At 57.5% G+C, this 20,008-nt stretch overlaps 2 protein-coding genes across 2 annotated transcripts in view; one reads left to right on the top strand and one right to left on the bottom strand.

The window, feature by feature from the left end:
- Positions 1–6,885, top strand: part of LZTR1 (leucine zipper like post translational regulator 1) — a 43,030-nt gene extending 36,145 nt beyond the window's left edge. The window contains 5 exon segments of the mRNA XM_075722262.1: positions 900–1,026; positions 2,116–2,265; positions 2,481–2,586; positions 3,426–3,506; positions 6,349–6,885. Coding sequence (XP_075578377.1) covers positions 900–1,026; positions 2,116–2,265; positions 2,481–2,586; positions 3,426–3,506; positions 6,349–6,465 — 581 coding nt within the window. The 3' untranslated portion in view covers positions 6,466–6,885.
- A 3,303-nt stretch (positions 6,886–10,188) lies between these two features.
- RNPEP (arginyl aminopeptidase) lies at positions 10,189–18,382 on the bottom strand. Its single transcript, XM_075722391.1, has 11 exons — positions 18,011–18,382; positions 17,058–17,198; positions 15,698–15,846; positions 14,970–15,086; positions 14,612–14,847; positions 13,880–13,993; positions 13,501–13,613; positions 13,048–13,156; positions 12,172–12,396; positions 11,417–11,559; positions 10,189–10,353 (listed from the first exon to the last, which is right to left on the bottom strand). Exons 1-11 carry the CDS (start codon positions 18,380–18,382, stop codon positions 10,189–10,191), a joined length of 1,884 nt encoding a protein of 627 aa, XP_075578506.1.
- Between the last annotated feature and the right edge of the window lie 1,626 nt (positions 18,383–20,008).

The raw sequence follows: 20,008 nt of genomic DNA, 5'->3' as shown, positions 1-20,008 counted from the left end.
ACTAATTGTCATGTCTTGAGTTTTCATTCTGTGATTGTGCTGGAAGGAGAAGATTTGATTTACAATCCTATTACAGAACTCATCAAGGACTGATTTGGGACTAGCCTTATTCAAGACTTTATCATCCCAACACAAACAGAAAAAGGAATGTAATAATGAAATTTGCTGAGGCCACAAAATTCCGAGGCACTGCCAGTATTGATTTGGAATACTGCACAAAAAAGAATTGGGGACTGGAGAAAAAGATGGGGAAGCCAGTCCTGGAAGGTCCTAGAAAGCCTTTGGCTGGCATTTGTCCCAGGGAGAAGAGAGGTGCACTGTCCGGGAAGATGGCATAGCCAGCTTCTGTATCCAGAGCTGGAACGGTGGGAGAGACCCAAACATCAAAAAATTGAAAGATGAACTTTGAAAATATGAGTGAATTTGGATCAGACTTGAATGTGCTCTGTTTCTCAGTTATTGTGTATTTTCAAAGGTTAATTAAAATGTTGGATAAAAGAAGCCTTTATTGAGGATTTGGGAAAGCTTTTCCATTAAGAGACAAAATTTTCTATTTCTGGTGGTTGAAAATAATGAGAAGAAAAGGATGGGGAAAAGTCAGATTTCTTTATCTATAGAGAACACCTTTCAGTGTCGCCACTGCCAGTGTTTGCTGTCAGCAGTTTGAAAGCAGAGCTGTCAGGTTTGTTTCTGGGATGGGCAGTAGGTAACGGATTGCGATGGGGAAGCAAGAAGCTCATTTTGCTCCAAGATGATGAGGAAGGGCTTGCCTCCCACTCACCCCAGGGGTCCCAAAGGAAAGAGGGGCTGGAGCTATGGCTTGGCCATGTATTAGTTTGATAGTAGCTGGTCACCTGGAACTGTCATGTCTTCAACTATTTCATTACGTTAACTTTCAGGAACATCGCTAATTCAGGACATGAAGGCTTACCTAGAAGGAGCTGGGACTGAATTCTGTGATATCATCCTTCTCTTAGATGGCCACCCACGGCCAGCCCATAAAGCAATCCTAGCAGCCCGCTCCAGGTGAGTCGCTGTTTACTATAACAAATACTGTATGTGTAAAATTCAGTGCTGTGCAATCTGTGGGTCAGCTTGGTTTTGTTAGAAGACAGGGCAGAACTTTGTATCCGCATAAAGTATAAGATACAGCTTTGCTCAATGAGTGTAATAAGCCTTTAAGCAATAGTGATTAAATATTTTTTTCAATTTGATACCCAGCAGGGAGAGAGAGGAGAAAATTAAACGGTAGAGATTCTCTAGAGGATGTGTAAGAAGCTGCACTGCAAGACAAAGAATCTGTAAAATCACAGGAAGGGAAAAAAGGTGTAAAGCATAAGGCAGTTTCAGTGAAGTGGAAAGCAACAGATGTCCACTGAGGTCAGAAAGAGTCTTCTGATGGTGAACATCCATTTTGAATCATGTGAAACTTGAATCTCTCTCTCGCTTGCTGATATTTAAGAATGGGTATGAATAAGCGTAACAGAAAGTGGTGCATAACAGAGACGAGATTGTTCCCGTACTTTGTTGCAGAGGCAAGTTCACCCTTCTGAAGATGGGTGCTATTCTCCCTCCTCAGTATGTGGGTGAAGTGGGTTTGTTCCTCGCTTGTCTGTTCTGTGTACCTGCACCTTTATGTTCTGCAAGTCGTTGTGTTCACATAAAATTTCTATTTCAAATACTGTCACAATTTTTTTTCCAGTGCCAGTAATAATATTCAGTATTAGTTACTGTCGTATTTTACCAGAAGCATTTCACAGCTCTTAAAACAGCCCTGCATGATTGGCAGCCTGTAGATACCAAGGAAATTCATAATGCTTTAAGCTCTCCACTGGGTCTTATGCAAATTAGACAAAAATCAAAGCACCGTGTGTCCTAATTTTCAAGAAACAGAGACAAATTTCAGGTAATGCTGATGGAAATTAGGGGGATTATATTTAGAGTTCTCTCACAGGCAGACGTATATGAAACTACAATTTAGCAGTGGTTTTGCCCAGGTTGTCACCTGAATTTGCTTCTTTGGAAGCCGCAGTGCTTAATAGCAGCCTTTGAACAATACTGGGTTAAACCATCTGTCTGCAGAATGTGTTACATCAGTTGTATTTCCTTTTCCAGTTACTTTGAAGCCATGTTCCGTTCCTTCATGCCAGAAGATGGGCAAGTGAATATTTCTATAGGCGAAATGGTTCCCAGCAAGCAAGCGTTTGAATCTATGCTTAGATACATTTATTATGGAGAAGTTAACATGCCTCCTGAAGACTCCCTGTATCCTTAAATCTAAAGTAACTGAAGTATCTGTCTAAAGTGCATGTGCAGCAGCTCACCTTCCTTTTGCTCTAGATTGCCAGGCACAACCTGGGAGGATTATTTGTCAGGGTTGCATTAACAGGCACTGCATTTTAACTTCTGTCATTGATTTGTATTTACAATCAGTGCTGTTACCTTTGCTTTACAGTTTTTTCCTTAATGAGATTTAACAGCTACCTCTTTGCTGCACCTTACTATTACGGCTTCTCCAACAACAGACTGCAAGCCTATTGTAAGCAGAACCTAGAAATGAATGTCACAGTGGAGAACGTACTCCAGGTAACTGTCCCCAAGCAGCTTTAGTCAGTCGCTTGACTAGACCAAAGGGTCGAGTCAAGTGGGTACCCCCAGTGCCACGTTCACTGAGTCACTTCCAAACCAACATCCGCTGAGACTGCGCAAACCCTTCCAATGACAGGGCCCTGAGTGATTAACACGTATGCAGGAGCGCAGCCTTCAGCGGCTTTGTTTCCTTATCTGCTTTTTGTGTCACTAGCGCTCCTGTGCTGAAGTGTTTAGCAGATATAGCTCAACTGGCCAACAGGATGTTCCTCTTGAGCTCCTCGTCCCCCATTGTAGACCAGTGTTTCTGAAGGGCTTTTTAAGATGTACCACGTGCTCAGCACTCAACTCCAAGCGCTTTTTTGGTAGACATTTGTACCAGGGCAAGCAGTGATGTGCAGGTGACATTAGTCTTGTTTTATCAGTAACACTGACAGGATCTGGCAATGAAGTTTAAGCTAACAAAAAACATTCTGTGATAAGAAAGCCTACAAAGCCATCTATAGGTAAGCAGACCAAACCCACTGCAACACGAGCGGAATCAATTCCAGCGTTAACTGCTTTTGGCTCTTGCCTGTGCCAGTCTCACTGGGGCACTTCAGGGAACCTGGCCCTGAAACAGATCTGCAGTTTCCTACTGATTATCTCCTGCGGACTCCACATGTTTTAAATCCAAGGCTTATTTTTGAATAGTTCAGAAGAGATTCAGGTTTGTAATGAAAAATGGAGATGTTTCCCTAGCTCAGAGGAATTACCTCCTCTGAGTCAGAACAGTGTTTGTGCCCTGTACATCTGAGCCATGCAGAAAGAAACTCACATCGTTGCTTTTGCTCTAGATTTTAGAGGCAGCTGACAAGACCCAGGCCCTGGACATGAAGAGGCACTGCCTGCACATCATCGTTCACCAGTTCACCAAGGTTGGTTGCATCTTTTCTGGGGCTTTTGAGAGCTGCTGTCCTGTGTCACTGCGTTGGTTAAAGACACATTAATATAGGAATCCATTTCATTCTTTCTCATGTGAGACAGTTGAGAGCTGGCTGCGTGTCACTGACACTCACTGACAAGTCTGCGAGGCATACTTTTCACACTAAAAATAAAGGAAAGACTAGAACAGCCTGGTCTGGAAATGGGAAGACCTTCCAAAACAGAAGTTACAGAGATTTGCTTCTATTTCCACTTGTTCCAGCTGTTAATTTTGTGCCATGCCATTGTTGGGTTCTCACATGTATAGCAAGATAAGTTTGTTATGTATTGAGGGCACAAATCTCTCTTTCACTAGCGGTTACAAGTGTGCAGTTCATATTTCTCTTGAAGTATTCTCTGTCATAGATGTTATATTGTCATGTGCTCAAAAGGCAATTTACCATGTCCTGGCTGGGCTTTCTGTACTTCCAATGTTTGATACGTGGGATGATGCATTAGTGATAGGAAAGGTCAAGAGCCTGATGTGCTGATATTCCTGTCCTCACTCGAGAGAAGAAGGGTATTGTCATTTAGTTGTTCCTATGAGATGCGATCCCTCCACGAGAGTTTCCCAGTGTGTCACCAGTTTGTTGCACAACTGTTAGCATTGTTGAAATTGATAGATAAATCATAGGAATTGGGATTTCTGGATGCTACACACTTACTGATAATAATACCCTAGTTACTATTCAAGTAGCTCTCTGTCTTCTGTATATTTAATCTCACGATCCTCCCGCTGCTGCCCATGGGGAAGGAAAGCACCGCTCAGTCCAGTTTGTATCTAGAGATGAGACAGAGGGAGGTGTTCAGGCTCTTTATTAAGTGCCTAAGTTGCCCAAGTGTAATGCATTTTACATTCAGAAATAACTGAAAATGCATGCAAAGCTTTGAGAGCGGAGCCAGCCTCCAGGAGTCACACTCTCAGTGGAGAGTCCCCAGCATGAGGTGACAGCCATGTTAAAGCATTTTCTTCTGGCCTCGTGAATCCTGCAGAGCGGCCCACCTTCAGCCGGGGACGGAGAATGGTCCGGCCGTGGGTTACAGGATAGCCTGGGGGCTGGGACATCTCCTGGGGTTTGGGGTCCATGCGTTGCAGTCCCAGAGAGCTGAAATCTCACGGTCTCAACTTCCCAGGGGAGCCCACGGGAAGACAAACAGGTTGGCGCGATTCTCACCAGAATGTACTGGGGGGAAATGAACATTGCGACATTTCAGAGAAAGAGATTTGAGCTGAAGGGCATTACTCAATTGTACTCCGCTAACCAGAATATGTGGAAATGTTTTATATTTAAACTGTTGACTGTTAGAACAGTTTTCATCAAAATGTGGCTGGAAGACTGTCAAGCAGATGTGCACGAAGAAATCTTAATTATGCAATGTTTTTCTTTGGCCTGAGAGGCTTCAGTGTGTGATTTTTGGCCTGGTGCTGCGTGACTCTATGTGTGGCTGGGCACAAATGCTTGCCGCTCTCTCCCTGGCAAGCCACAGGCTCTGAAGGGTGATTTGTTCTGGCTGCGCAAGCCCAGTGGGTCACCGAGGCTTAGGCAGGCCGGGTGCGTGGCTGTTGCGATCTCCTGCTCTTCCAGCTTGATTAACGCTGTTCTCGGTTCAGACGGTTAAGGAGTTCTCCCCACAGTAAGAACACTAATTGAAGAGCTGTTCCAAGAGGTTTGCTGGTTTGGGCAACGTATTTTTAGGCTCTTGTGTGTCAGTATTGTGCAAAAGCCCTAATAAAACTGCTGTTCTGAAGTGTTTGTACTGACACCCTGATCTGTTCCTCCGCAGTGCGTGCCTCGGTGCAGGGGCAGGATTCCCACCAGTGTTAAGGGGGTCTCTCTCCCTCCCAGTCCTCGCGGACCCTTATTTTGGGAATATTACTTCAAGCACATGCACCGAGCTCTTTCTGAAAACATACTCAGCTGTTTTCCTCCTGGGTTTCAAAAGATGCTTGGGACATCTTTATTCTTTATCACAGTCGAGCGTCTTAGAGTGAGGTGGTATCTTTTATTAGATCAGTTAATACAGGTTGGGTGAGTGGACAGGCTTTTAGGCAGAGTCTGCCTTCAAGGCTGGACATGTATGTTAATAACTCTAGAAAGAGGGATTACTGGCTCCTTACTGTGAGGTTGGGGAGAAGGAAGGAATGCGTAGAGCTCCTTTTTGATAACAGTTGAGCTTCTGAACAGCCTAAAAGCACAGAGTTTGTTGTAGATTCTCATATATGTGATGTGGCGGAGGTTTTGTTGGCTAGTGCTCCACTGACCTGCTTGGGCTGCGGGAGGCATGCCAGCAAAACCAGCACGGGCGCTAAGCACGAGCTCTCCTTAGGAGCACACAGGAGCGAAGAGGTCAGGTCCTAAGACACGTTCTCAGCAGAAGCACACAGACTTCAAAGTTCAGGGCTGTGCTGGTGCCCAACTTTGCTTTTAGGAGCGTGCTTAGTTGGCATGCATTAGCAGGAGAGTTGTCAATATAACCAGTAATTACACTCCTTTCTGAGAGAGGCAGTGCTGGGGTCAGCATTTCTGCTGCTCCCCATTCCCCTCCCCTCCATGCAGCAGTCCGAAATCGGGTTGTAAGCGCAGGAGGTCGTGACTGGAGCCCCTGTGGGCTGTCCTCTGCAGCCCAGCTCCACGACTGCGATTTCATGCTGTACGTGCCCAGCCTTTGGCTTGCCCGACCTGCCTGTTTCACGTGGGGTGGCAGGGGTAAAAGGGTGGTGATACATCAGCTATGATTTGGGGAGGGTTTTAATTTCTTTCTGTTTTTTCTGTTCTGTTTTTCTTTTCCTTGAAGGTCTCCAAGTTGCCAAATCTCCGCTCCCTAAGTCAGCTACTCCTTCTTGACATCATAGAGTCATTAGCTAACCACATATCAGACAAGCAGTGCGCAGAGCTGGGCTCAGACATATGACATGCTTTGGTAATCGAACTTTTCATTTGTTCCTCAAAAAAACTAGCACTTTACGGCTGACTCTCTTTCTTTTTTACCATTCCATACTGAGCTGCTCAGAGTGTCTACACAATATAGCAGGCGGCCAAGAGGAGCGTGGACGGCTGACTTGCTCTCCCGTGGATTTGCTTGGTTTGTACCTTTGTGGAGAAGGGTTTGGTTTCTGTTACGCAAATGTAAAATTGAAACCATTACAGGAATTAATTTATTCCATGTGGTTTTGGGAGTAACTAAGTTCAGAATCAAGCCCATTATTACTTTTATACTGTAAAACAAAGCAGTCATGAGTAAGAGAGTCATTAATACTTTGAAACACAATATTTAAAGAATACTATTTAAAGAACTTCAGCTGACACAGCCAGGGGCTGTAAGTGGAAGTCAGTCATAGCAAAACTGGAAACGTTTTGTTAAACGTAAAAAGAGCGCGTGGTGTTCACAGTGAGGCTGACCGTCGGACCAGAACGTAGTGACTTTTCGGAGGCTCTCCATGGTGTGGATTAAGAGATAAGCCCTTTTGCCACTGCCTCGGCCGGTGGGCTGCAGGAAGTCCAGACCTGTGCTCAGCAGCAGGTCAGACTAGAAGATTACAGCGGTCCTTTCTGACCATCAAATCCATTAATCCTGCCTCCCTAAGCCTTTCTAAAGCAATTCATTAATAAAGAGTTAACATCTTCTCCTAGCATTTCATGATTGACTGGGCTTTCATTTTGGAAAAAATTAAGCAAAAAGAGCTCCAAGCTTGATGAAGGTCACTTTGTTAAAAATAAGTGTGCTACATCTTGTTACTAATTTTATGCTGAAGTGTCTTCGTTAGTCGTTGCCTTTGCAGGAAGGTGAATGAAGGCAGAGAGCCCTTCCCAGCCAGTTCAGAAGTGGCTGCCGTTCCCTCCCGGTTGCAGCTCCGCAGCTCCCCAGCTCCCCGCTGTGCTGGATGCTTCCCACGCTGCAGAGGGGCGAGGAACTTCGCCTCTCCCCGGCTGCTGATTTAGGCATCTTGGTTGGTGAGCATCAGAGATCAGCTGGTGTTGGTGAAACATCTGCAGACAGAACTGCTCCCCAGCCCCAGAGCCCCCAAGAAAGCCCAGAGGAGGGAGTGACACAGAAGCTGAGAATCAAAATCTTGTCCTGCCTTAAGCTGCACCAGTTCGCAGAGGTGAAGCAGAAGGCAGCGCTGACATGGTCCTGCTCTCTGCTTGGCTTTTTGGAGTGGCAAGAGTTGGCTCGAGCCGGAGCAGTGGCAGATCCCTCCTGGGAAGCGCAGCTGCCCAGCCCCTGTGTTTCCACCCTTGTGGCCGTAATTTTTAATTCAGGCCGTTAAAGTGTTCCCGGTGCAGTACGAGATGTGAGCTCCTGTTCGGCGTTGTGTAGCATGACATGCACGTGTGTGCTTTGGTATGCTGAGGGCATTGCAGTCTCTGTGCAGTGGAGAATGCATCATTTCATTTAGTCCAAGGGAGATGCTTTAGAGACCACTCGATCTGTCTCCCAGCCGATGGTTTGCTGAGGTGAGTCAGACCAGAGGTGGCAGATGCATCTGAGAGCAAAGGGCTCATTTTCAACCAGAGGGATTATTTCCAGATGCCTCATAGGTAATGGAGTCTCTTGTCAGAGGTCATGTTAATTGTACCGACAGTCTGCATGTTCCCTGGGAAACCAGAATATCTGCAAATGTAGAAAGGTTATACGCTGCAACTTGTAAGAATACTGCAAGTTATATTCAGCAGTGCTGAATCCACTAGAGGACACCCATTTCCCAAACATGCGCAGCCTGGTTCCCTCAGTACGGAAGAACGGGCTGATTTCAACCATGCCATAACCAGCCCCTTTGACTCCATTTTCTCAGACTATTTGGGGTTTGGAGCTCATTCCTGAACCCATCAGCGAGGAAATGCACCATCTCTGCACCCTCTGAGCCAGGGCGCTGCGGGCGTCTCTGCCTTGGCGGTGGTTTTGGCTTAGTCCTGGCTCTAGTGACCGTAGTGCTCGGTCAGAGTTGCATTACATCAGTGGGATTTATTGTCTGAAAAATGCGGTCAGCAACATCGTTGTGGTGATTTGCCTCTGGTCTGCTGTTGTGCAGGGGGCCGGGACCGTGTACCCCTCCGAGAGAGGACCTGCCCCGGGGGCAAGGCTGACCCCTCCGGCCTGCGCTGTCCCCCCACGCCTGGGAGCGCAGCGGGGGCTGCAGCTGGGGCCCCCGCGGTTTGGCCCTGCCGGGGCTGGGTCTCGGGAGAAGGAGGCAGGGGAAGAGCCAGGGCTGTCGAGGAGGAATGGGCCAACCTTCCCGTAGGATCAGGCAGATGCATGGCCCAAAAAGAAAAGCAGGGCCAGCGCATGCGATGGGGTTGGTCTGTGCTTTCTGAGGCAATTGGGTGTTCTCGTTATCGCCACCTCAGAGCAGCCTTTTGAGTTGGTGGCCTCAGGGGCCTTTATAGCCAGCAGTTTCCCGGCGTTACTGGTGTTAGTGCAGCCTTGGGGCAGTTTTGTCCTTTTGGGGAGTGTGCTCATATTCCTGCATTTGATAAGGAATAAGTTACAGCATGGCAGTCGAGCTTTGTCCTAGTCCTGCAGTGTCCACCGTATGTAGGCCACACTGGCTCTTTAAAGCCCTCGAGTCCTGCTTTACTGGCATCGTTGTCCGTGCTCTGGGATTTATCCCAGCAAACTGCAAAGAGCTGGTCCCTGCTCAGCACATGGCACCACCTCCGGGCCCGTTTGGGCTTGTGGCGTTTGCTGCAGCATGTGGCTGCTCACCGGAGCAGGGGCTCGTTATCCTGATTGAACACGCCTGGCTAAAAGCCTGTCAGACTGCATGGCAGGCAGAGACCCCCCCCCCACCCATGATGCTGCTGTTCAGAAATCTGCTGCAGTCACTCCCTGGGTGCTGGGTTCCAGGTTTATGAGATGGTCTTGGCCCCCAACCCGGCATGGGCTCCCCCAGAGCCATGCAGCGAGGCCGGGCGCCTTCAGGTCCTCCTGCCTGCACGCAGGCGGGGGCCCACGCGATGCTGCCGGTTTGCCAGCAGCTCTCCCGGGGGGCTTGGCACGCTGCCTGCCCCCCTGCAGAGCACTGCCCCCCCGCTGGTGGGGGAGCAGGGATGCACCCCTATCCCCAACCCCGAAGCGAGCCCCAGTGTGATGGGGGGTGGACACCTTGGGGCGTGAAGAGGGAGGAGGAGAAGCAATCCCCAGCTCATCCTCTGCCTTCGGCAGCACCCGGGGGCTCTGAAGCCAAGGGGTCCCGCTCTGTGCCCACCACAGAGCCTGTGGGGCCCCCAGGGGTCAGCGCCCCATGGTGCGCCCCAGGCAGAGGAGCAGCTCCCTCCATCCCCGCTGGTGTGGGACTTGTCACAGCTTGGCAGGAGCCCAGCGAGGACCAGACCCGGGTGTGGATCAGCACCTCCCTCAGCTGCTCCAGGCCCATCGCTCCTGTGCCAACACCAGGAGAAACCACCAGCCTCCTGGCGAGCCCTGCACATCCCACGCCGGGGCTGGCCGGGTCCCCTCCTGGGGCACCAGTCTGGTGGTGAGTCACGCTAAGGCTGCCCGTGGGGCGGTGGGAACAGGAAAAGCAGAAAAAAAGAAAAATTACAAATTTTAAAATGGAAACATGTGCAATGAGGGAAAGCATGCTGAGGTTGTGCCAGGGGGAAAGCCCGTGGAGGGAGCGGAGCCCAGGCTGCTCTAGTCCTCCGCCACCTCCAAGCCCAGGATCTCCTTGACGTAGTTCTGGACGTTGACATGGAGCTGGGGGGCTGTGGCTGAGAAGGTCTCCATGGCCAGGGCCCGGGCTGACTCCGACCCGCCCCACATGGCACGGTAGAGGGGCAGGGTGTACTTCTGCTTCCCCTGCAGAGACAGAGCGGGGGTTACACCCCAGCCCCAGCAGCCCCACGTTCCCCTCCCCAAGGCACAGCACCTCCAGCAGCACCCTGCTGCTGGCCAGAGAGAGTGTGGAGGAATGGGACAGGGTGGAAAACACTGCCCCTGGCACTGCCTGGAGACGGGGGAAGACCTTGGAGAAGGAGCAGGCCCATGCAATGCTCGTCCAGTTCAACAAGGGCAAGTGCAAGGTCCTGCACCTGGGTCGGGGCACCCCCCTCCTCAGTACAGACTGGGGATGGAGGGGTGGAGAGCAGCGCTGCAGAGGAGGACCTGGGGGTACTGGTGGGTGACAAACGGGACGTGAGCCAGCAGCATGTGCTTGCAGCCCAGAAAGCCAACCGTACCCTGGGCTGCGTCACAAGAAGCGTGGCGAGCAGGCCGAGGGAGGTGACCCCCCCCCCCACCAAGAGCATTGTGTCCAGCTCTGGGGTCCCCAGTGCAAGAAAGACATGGACCTGTTGGAGCAGGTCCAGAGGTCATGGAAATGGTCAGAGGGCTGGACCGCCTCTCCTACGAGGACAGGCTGAGTGAGTTGGGAGTGTTCAGCCTGGAGAAGAGAGGGCTCCAGGGAGACCTGACTGCGGCCTTTCTGTATATAAAGGGAGCTTGTAAGAAAGGCAGAGAGAAACTTTTTACCAAGGCCTGTAGTAACAAGAGAGGGGGCAGCAGTTTTAAACTGAAAGAGGTCAGGTTAGGTTGGCCATAAGGCAGGAATGTTTTACGATGAGGGTGGTGAGATGCTGAACAGGTTGCCCAGAGGTGGTAGATGCCCCACCCCTGGAAACGTTCAAGGTCAGGCGGGCTGGGGCTTTGAGCACCCTGATCGAGTGGAAGCTGTCCCTGCTCACTGCAGGGGGGGGTGGGCTGGATGACCTTTGAAGGTGCCCCCCAACCCAAACCCTTCTGTGGGGCTACCAAGAGCAAGAGCCAGCCCCCGGCCCTCTGGTGCAGGAGGCCCTGGGCCCTGTGCCGCTCTCCCCCCCGATGGCACGCTGCCGGCTGCGGCCGCTGCTGCCCAGGGACAAACCTGGCTGTGGAGGAAGTCCTTGACCTTGCTGTACTCGGCCTCAAGGTTGTTCTTGAGGACAATCTGGCACCAGCGGAGTCGCAGCTCGGCATTCTGGGCCTGGGAGATCTTCGGGTACATCTCGCTCAGCCTCTCCACGTTGCCTGTGAGAGGGGGATCATCATCACCACCCCTGCAGGGGCTCTGCCTCCAGCTCCCAGTCCCTGCTCCGAGGGGATCCTGCGAGCCTACACCGCTGTGCTGCAAATCCTCCGGGATCATCCCAGCCACAGGCCAGCCCTGGACCCCGCTGAGCCTCCCGGCACCCCCAGCTCTGGGAGCATCCCAGGCAGTCACTGGCTCTGGGTGGGAGGGTGCCCGTGTTGGGCCTCCTGGGGCCAGGTAGCCCCACACAGCTTGGGAGGCCAGCACGAAGGGGAGGGAGGTCTCTCAGCAAAGAACGTGGGAGAGGTGAACACGGGGAGGTGACAGCCCAGCGGAGCCAGCCTGGGGACAGTGGGGCTCCTCCCTGCCACTGCATGTGTCCCCATATGTCGAGGGACACGCTTCCCCTGGCTCTCTGCTCCCCACCGCACAGATCGAGGCTTCCCAGACACCAGGAACTGCACCGCTGGACCGCAGCAGGGATGGGCTGATGGCCACACACCCACGCGTCCTGCTGACGTGGCCACAGCCCCGGCCAACTGGCTGGACTGGGGCACGTCCCCCCCGTCTCCCCCAGGCACCGGAGCCCCGGGAGGTGACCTGGCCCTCACCTTCTGGCAGGGGGGATTTCTGCAGGACCTGATCCAGGAAGTAGACCAGCTGGTATGTCCTCCAGGCCGTGATGTCCACGGCTTTGATCGCCTCCATGTTCAAGCCATCGGCTGCCCAGAGCTCTGCCAGCTCCTCTGCCGGCTTCATCAGCTGCTCCCCTGGCGAGAGGTCGGGCAGGTAGGGGGGCCAGCCAGGCGTGTTCAGCCAGCGATCGAACTCAAAGCCTGCCGCGGGGAAGGGAGGGAGAGCTGGAACCAGTGTTGAACCCCGCGCCAGGCACTGCTGCCCAGACATCCCGCTGCCTCCTCCGAGGGCATCCCCAGCACCAGCAAACCTGCCCAGGGATGGCGACAAGCAGAGGCTAACAGGGGGAGGCTGTTAAGCCACCCTGGGCTCGGTGTGTGCTTGTGCAGTAACAGCCCCACCGCTGCCAGGGACATGAGCGGGCTCTGGCACGGAGAGCTCCTGCCAAGCCCGGCTCTCCGCAGCAAGGCTGAGCTGAGTCTGGGGCACCAGCTGAGCCCGAGCCCAGTGCTCGCCAGCAGCTCCCCCAGCAAACGCTCATATCATGGTGCTAGAGGCTTGGCCAGGCTCAGCTGTCCATGGGGAAACCTGAGTGCAGAGCACGGACTGGATGGAAAAAAAAAATCAGGCTGAGCAGGCGCACACCCGAGCCCAGGTTAGTGCCTGATCCCCGGCCGGCCAGCGCTGCGCTGCTTCCTGGCCGAGGCCAGTAGCGTCAGGAGCATCTCCAGTAAAACCCACAAACGAACACGCACAGGGTCTACACGGGACATGGGACGGCTCCGACGCCCACGGGCACTGGTTTGCAAAGCGGCGCTCCAGTCCCCTGGCCAGGAAGGCGCCGTGCTGACCTGGGATGGAGTCCACGCCTTTCTCCTTCAGCTCCGGGAAGTACTCCAGGAAGAAACTGAGGGCGTCATCCGCTGTGATGCTCTGGAACTTGAACCGGTTCACGTAGGCCTGCCGGGACGGCTGGGGCGTGATGCCACACGTGCTCACCCCCAGCAGTGCTGCCCATCCCCCGCATGGTCCATCTCACGGGGATTAGCGTTGCCGAGCCCACGCTGGCCCCCGTTACCCCCCCAGCTGCCCAGCCCCCCACATGCCCCAGGACACCTCTGAGCATTGACTCACCTGCTGCCAGCACAGGGCCAAGCTCTGCCCTCATTCCCCTGTGAACATCCCCATTTCCCACTCAGCCACCCTGTTCAGCCTGTCCTTCCCGGGGTCCCGCTGCGCCCTGGCTGCCCACTGCGGGGTTTTGTCTGACTTGGCACCTCCATCCGGTACCCCCTCATACTGACCTGGAGGAAGGCATCGAACTTGCTCTGGTCCCCCACGAGATGGGCCAAGTAGCTCACGAAGCAGTACCCCTTCTCGTAGGGCGTTTCGTTGTACGTGTCTTCCGGATTGACACCTAGAAAAAAGGAAAACCCTCAGGAATCATCTGCCCATCTGCAAAACAAAACAGCCCTCACACGCACCCAAATTTCTGCTTTCTGTGCTGGGTGCAAGCCTGTCACATCCCTCCTGGAGCCATCGCCTCACTCAGGTCCCACCACCAGTGCTGATTTTATTGCAAGCCATTGAACACCCCAGCAGCAGGGCTTCCCGCCCTGACACCACAACTCGCTTGCCCCTGCACCCCGGCCGGCTGCGGGAGGACGGGGACGCCCCACAGACCTGGCTCGATGACCACCCGCAGCTTGTTGAGCGGATGGTCCTCCCCTGTGTTGTCCATGTGCTGGCGCAGGAGGGCCCTTCCCGTCGCAGCCTCCAGGCAGGTGTACGCCAAACCTGGGCAGAGACAAGCAGGAGGCGTTGGGAGACCCTGACCAGACCCCTGTACACTTCGAGCGCAAGGGGTGCTGCTAGCAGGGGGAAACAGCGTTAGCTTATGAGCTGGGAGAGGAGAAAACCGATAAAAAGGCACTGAGATGGTAGAGCTGCAGAGAAGTACGGCAAGCCAGCCCTCGGTTAGCAGGAGGTTTTTCAGAGCCATTTCAATTTGTCTGGGTGCAGCAAATGTTGCTGGGAGCGCCTGAGCTGCTGGATGTGACGCTTGTGTCCAGGGGGGAGCTCAGGGCAGCTGGTATCAGCTCCCTGAGGGAGCTGCGGGAGCAAGAGGAAGGTGAGGCTGGGCAAGATCGCAGCACCCACGTCCCTGGCACGGGGCTGTGGGCGCTCCGTCCCTCTCTCAGAGCAAAGGCGGTTCTGTTGCTAATGCGAAAGCCCCGGGGCGTTGCAGGCTGCTGCTCTTCACCTCTTCCGAGATGCAGTGCAGGCTCTGGCCCCGCGCACAGCACTCGGAGAGACGCGCTGAGCCACAGGACCCTGGACCCGCACAGGTCCTGCCTGCGGTGGCACGGCCGCACATGGGGACTCCGCACTCCGCGGCCGGGCAAGGCCACGCACCATAGACCTCGGTGGAAATGCGCCTCTGGGCGTACATGGTGAAGCCCTCGTTCAGCCAAAACTCGCCCCATGTAGCGTTGGTGACCAGGTTGCCAAACCAGCTGTGGGAGATCTCGTGGATGATGACGTCTACCAGGGAGCGGTCCCCGGCCAGCAGGCAGGGCGTCACGAAGGTGAGGCAGGGATTCTCCATCCCGCCGAAGGGGAAGGAGGGCGGCATGAACAGGATGTCGTACCTGCCGGGAAGAGCAGACGGCTTGGGTCAGACCCACCTCCTCCTGCGGATGCAGCTGGGGACAGCGGGATGCTCCCTCCCCGGCCATGGGGAGCAAAGCCCTTTGGGAACAGGAGGCTGTACCTGCCCCAAACATAAGGTCCAAAGAGCTTCTCTCCAACCGTCAGGAACTCCTCAATCACCCCGTCATACTCCTTCTTTGCAGCCTCGATCAGGCAGGGCTCAGCCCAGACACGGCTCCTGGCCAAGTGTGTAGAAGAGGAAGTTTTAACCATTAGCGGACTTCTACCCTATTGCTTCATCAGACAAGAACTGCACATGTTTATTCCACAGCAAAATAAAAGCCTGCTGATAAAGGAAGCTAATGATAGTGCAAACTGCTGTAATTTCTTTCCTTGTCTGAATGTCAAAGGGCTTTTATATGGCTACTGTGACAGCCAGGAGCCTGAACAAACCCAAACCCTGAACCAGCCTTGGGCACAGACGTGGCACCCTCCGTGAACGGGGACCCGCTGCTCTCATTCATGTGCACGGAGGAGAAACGAGCAGAGCCAGGGACGCCCTCGAAGGCGAGGGGACCCAGCACTGAGGCTCCTCCTCACTCTCGAGAGCAAGGAACACCCTCACCCGGCAGAGCCTGCGGTCTGATGACGCAGCTCACGTGCACAGCAGACGGAGGACTGACCGGGTCACGCTTGCAGTCAGTGTCTCTGTGCCTGCCGGCTCTCCAGAGCCCAGCGGGGCAGGGAGAGGCAGCAGGCAGCTGCCACGGGACAGCATGGCATGGGAGCTTCACCATGCGGCTCCCACAGCCAGGGCTTAACGCTCGGGTCCCCTCCAGAGCCACTTACCTTGGGCCAACGTCAGCAGACACAATGTCCCCAACAGCCAGAGCAATCAGGTATGATGGGATCGGCTGGGACATCTCAAAGACAAAGGTGTTATCGTCCCGCTTCTCCCAGCTCGTGGCGCTCATCACAGCCATGAAACCCTCAGGAACCTGGACACCGATAAAAACGTTAGATCTGTAGCGTACAGAGTGGGATGTCAGCCAACCCAGCCAGGGACACCACGATGCCTAATGGCGAACACATCCCAGCACGCTGGAAGTGGCCGGGTCCACGGGCACTGCAGGTTTTGGGGTGCAGAGCAGTAACACCCCGAGCTCCAACTTGGGATCACAGCTGCATCCCTGCGACAGCATCACTGGGCACTTGCGCTCAAACACCAGCTGGGTGCAACACCGGCACACCTGGAGCTGCCGTGTGAGGTGCCAGCGAGATAAAGAAATGCTGGAGCTGCAGGTGCTGAAAGGGCAAAGGATGCAGACCCTTCAGACGCCGGCTCTCCTCCCATTTCTTACACAACAACTTGTTTTTCCCGTTCTCAAGCCAAAGTAGAACCCGTGGCCAATCCACCGGCCTGGGCTGAGCCCTGGGAGACTGATCTGGTCTCTCCTCTTCCGAATGCGGGGCGAGCCCCCGCGGTGCTGCAGGGAATATGGTTTTCTTGGTACAGAGCATCACGCTGGGGCTCTATGACAGCCGAGCCCCACACTCACCCGTTGGCAGGGGGGAGACACTGCTGAAGCTTTAAAGGCAGAAATTAGAGCAAGAGGCAAAATAAATAATTCTGGCATCACCAGCTGATGCCACCACGTGCTGTCAGCGTTGGCTTGGTGTCACACCGATAAGCGGCTTCCCTCGCCCACAGCAGGCCAGCATTCTGGGGCGGCCCAGTGCCACTGCGTGACTGCCTGCACGCAAGGAGGGTATTTGGATTATTTGGTCCTGTTTTTGTACTAAATCTGGGGACCAGCGGCTGCTCCTTCCGTCTCAGAAGCCCGGCAGCCCTGGCACCACCACCAGGACTTGGTGCAGCCCAGCATCACCCCCCGCCTCCAGCTGTGTCCCCCGAAACTTGGCTCATCCCAGTCGCCCTCCTGCTGCTACACACGCCAGGAGCAGGCATCCCACTGCCCTCGGACTGCTACGGGGCAAAACCGGGGTTTTCTGTGATAATTAGAGGAATTAGTTAGACAAGTGCAGCAGCATGAGGAGAGCAGAGAGGTTTAAACGCCGAGTTGATCCCAACAGCTAGCTGATGTTTTGGTCTCAAGCACCGAATATTTTGGCCACCTCCCACTGGGAAAGAAGAGCGTGAGGCGGGGGTGGGCCTGCGCCCCGGCGTGCTCCCGGGAGCACCGCTTACCTTCACGGAGGCTGAATACGTGCACTTGACTGACGGGGTGTCGAAGCCGGGGAAGAAGGACCTGTTGAGGACGGCCTGGCCTTGCGTGTACATGAAGGGCTTCTGCTTCCCCGCTGTCTGCTCGGGAGTGAGCCAGCACACCTGGGGCAGGGAGGGAAGGGAGAGACCCCGGGTGAGGGGGGGTCCCGGGGAGAGGGGGGGTCCCGGGGAGAGGGGGGTTTTCCCCCCAGGCGAGGGGGGGTCCCCCAGGTGAGGGGGGGGTTCCCTGGGCAAGGGGGGTCACAGGGTGAGGGGGGGTCCCGGGGGTGAGGAGGTTGCAGGGTGAGGGGGGGTCCCCCCGGCCAAGGGTCCCCGGGTGAGGGGGTTCCCCCCAGGCGAGGGGGGGTCACGGGGTGAGGGGGTCATCCTGGGGTGAGGGGGATCCCAGGGTGAGGGGGTTCCCTCCGGGGTGAGGGAGGGTCCCCCGGGCAAGGGGAGTCCCAGGGTGAGGGGGATCCCCCGGGTGAGGGGGGGGTCCCGGGGGTGAGGGGGTCATCTCAGGGTAAGGAGGGTCACCTGGGCGAGGGGGGGGTCGCAGCGTGAGGGGGGTCCCCCCTGCCTGGGTGAGGGGGGGTCCCGGGGTGAGGGGTCCCCCCGGGCAAGGGGGTTCCCGGGGTGAGGGGGGGGTCCCAGGGTGAGGGGGAACCCACGGGGTGAGGGGGAACCCGGGGTGAGGGGGGTCGCAGGGTGAGGGGGGTCGTCCTGGGGTGAGGGGGGGGGTCCCGGGGTGAGGGGGTCCCGGGGTGAGGGGGTCGTCTCGAGGTGAGGGGGTCCCCCCGGGGTGAGGGGGGGTCCCGGGGTGAGGGGTCCCCGGCTGTCGCCCACGGGAGCTCCCCGCTGACGGAGCCGGGAAGCGGCTTCCCCGCGGGGGCTCCCCGGGGGCTGCCGGCGCGCCCCGCGCCCCCCCGCCTCACCCCGGGCCCCTCGCCCGCCTCGTAGTCGATCTCGACGCTGAGGCGCTGCCCGGGGCGCAGGGGCCGCGGCAGGCCGAGGTGCAGGGCGCTGCCGTACCCGGCGAAGCGCCGGCCGCTCAGGGGCAGCCGCACCGGTTCCCCGCCGCCGGGCGGCCGGAGCGTGGCGCGGCGCGCGACCAGCGTGGGGTGCGCGTCCAGCCGCAGCGGCCCCGCGCCCTCGCGCGCGCAGAGCAGCTCGAGCTCCAGCCGCGCCGTCCCGTGCAGCCGCCCCGCGCCCGCCGGCGCGAAGGCCACGCGCAGCTCCAGGTGCAGGTGCCGCAGCGCCCACGCGCCCGCGCTGCTGGCCGAGGCCGGGTCCCGAACCGCCGCCATCGCCGCTGCCGGGAGCGGGGCCGCGGGGCGGGGCGGGGCCTGGCGGGGGCGGGGCGCTCCGGGAAGGGGGCGGGGCCACGGGGCGGGGCGGAGCCACGGGGCGGGGCCTGGCGGGGGCGGGGCGCGCCGGGAAGGGGGCGGGGGCACGGGGCGGGGGCACGGGGGCGGGGCCTGGCGGGGGCGGGGCCTGTCGGGGGCGGGGCGGGGCGAGGGGCAGCGGCGGGGGGGGGGATCCGAGGGGGGTACGGGGGGGGGGATCCGAGGGGGGTACGGGGGGGGGGATCCGAGGGGGGTACGGGGGAGGGATCCGGGGGGATCAGTGCAGGGGCATCCGAGGGGGAGGGTCCGGGGGGATCCATGGCGGGGGAGGGATCTGTGGGGAGCGGGGGGGGTGTCCATGGGGGGAGGGGTCGGGGGGTCAAGGGGGGATCCACGGGGGGGAGGGATCTGGGGGCATCAATGGGAGGGGGACCCAAGGGGGGGAACCATGGGGGGGGATGCAGGGGGAGGGGGGGATCTGGGGGGATCTGTGCGGGAGGTCCATGGGGGGGAGGAATCTGGGAGGATCAAGGGGGGTCCATGGGGGGGGGGGGGGGATCTGGGAGGATCAAGGGGGGTCCATGGGGCAGCTCTGGGAGCATCTATGGAGGGGACTCGTGGGATCGGGAGGGGGGCTCGGGGGGGGGCGAAATCCATGGGTCAAGGGAATGCATGGGGGGGGCATCCGTGGGTCGGGGGGGGGCCATGGGGAATCCGAGAGGGGTCCACGGGAGGGGACCATGTCGGGATCCGGGGAGGGGGGGGATCCATGGGGAGAGCCGGGGGGGGCGGGAGGGGATATAGGGGGGGGATCCACGGCGGGGTATCCATGGGGGGAGTCGGGGAGGGACATAGGGAGGGTCCATGGGGGGGTCCATGGGGGGTCCATGGGGGAGCCCCTGGGTCGGGGGGCCCGGGGGGGGTCCCTGCCTCGGCTCCGCCGCCGGCTCCAGGCGGCACCGGGGGCACCGGGGGCGCGGGCGGGCGGGGCCCGCCCCGCAGCCGCCTCTGGGGGCCGGGGGCCGGGGCCGGGGGCGGGGGCGGGCACCCCCGGGCGGCCGGAGCGGGCGGGGGCCGGGCAGGGGCCTGCGCGGCTCCTCCCCGGCCCGGCCCGGCCCGGCGCGGGGTCCCGGCCGCTCCCCGGCGGCACCGGGCGCAGCGATCGGTGAGTGCCGCGCCCGGCCCTGCCCCGCGGGGGAGCGGGAGCGGGGCGGGGGGGGGCAACCGGGGGGGGCCGGGGCCGTGGGGGCACCCCCGGGGGGTGCTGGGGGGCGCCCTGCGGGGACCGGCGGTGACACGGGGGACACCCCGAGGGGGTCGGTGGCGCTCGGGGCCGCCCCGTCGGGGACCGGAGAGGCGCGGGGGGCACGGCGGGCGGTGGGGGGCACGGCGGGCGGTGGGGGGGCACGGCGGTGGGGGCGAGGTGAGGGGGTCGAGCTGCGGGGGCAGCGGCGGCACGGGGGGGCATCCGGGCGGGGACTGGGGGTGACGGGCAGCGGCTGTGGGGGCTGGCACCACCTGACGCTCGGGGCAGCCCCCCCGTGTCCCCTCCCCTGTGCCCCCCCGATGTCCCCGGCTCTCCGCGGG

This window comes from Pelecanus crispus, chromosome 17 (assembly GCF_030463565.1).
Source record: "Pelecanus crispus isolate bPelCri1 chromosome 17, bPelCri1.pri, whole genome shotgun sequence".
Classification (NCBI taxonomy): domain Eukaryota; kingdom Metazoa; phylum Chordata; class Aves; order Pelecaniformes; family Pelecanidae; genus Pelecanus; species Pelecanus crispus.
The sequence above is the reverse complement of the archived record's forward strand: the minus strand, read 5'-3'. Positions and strand labels throughout refer to the sequence as shown.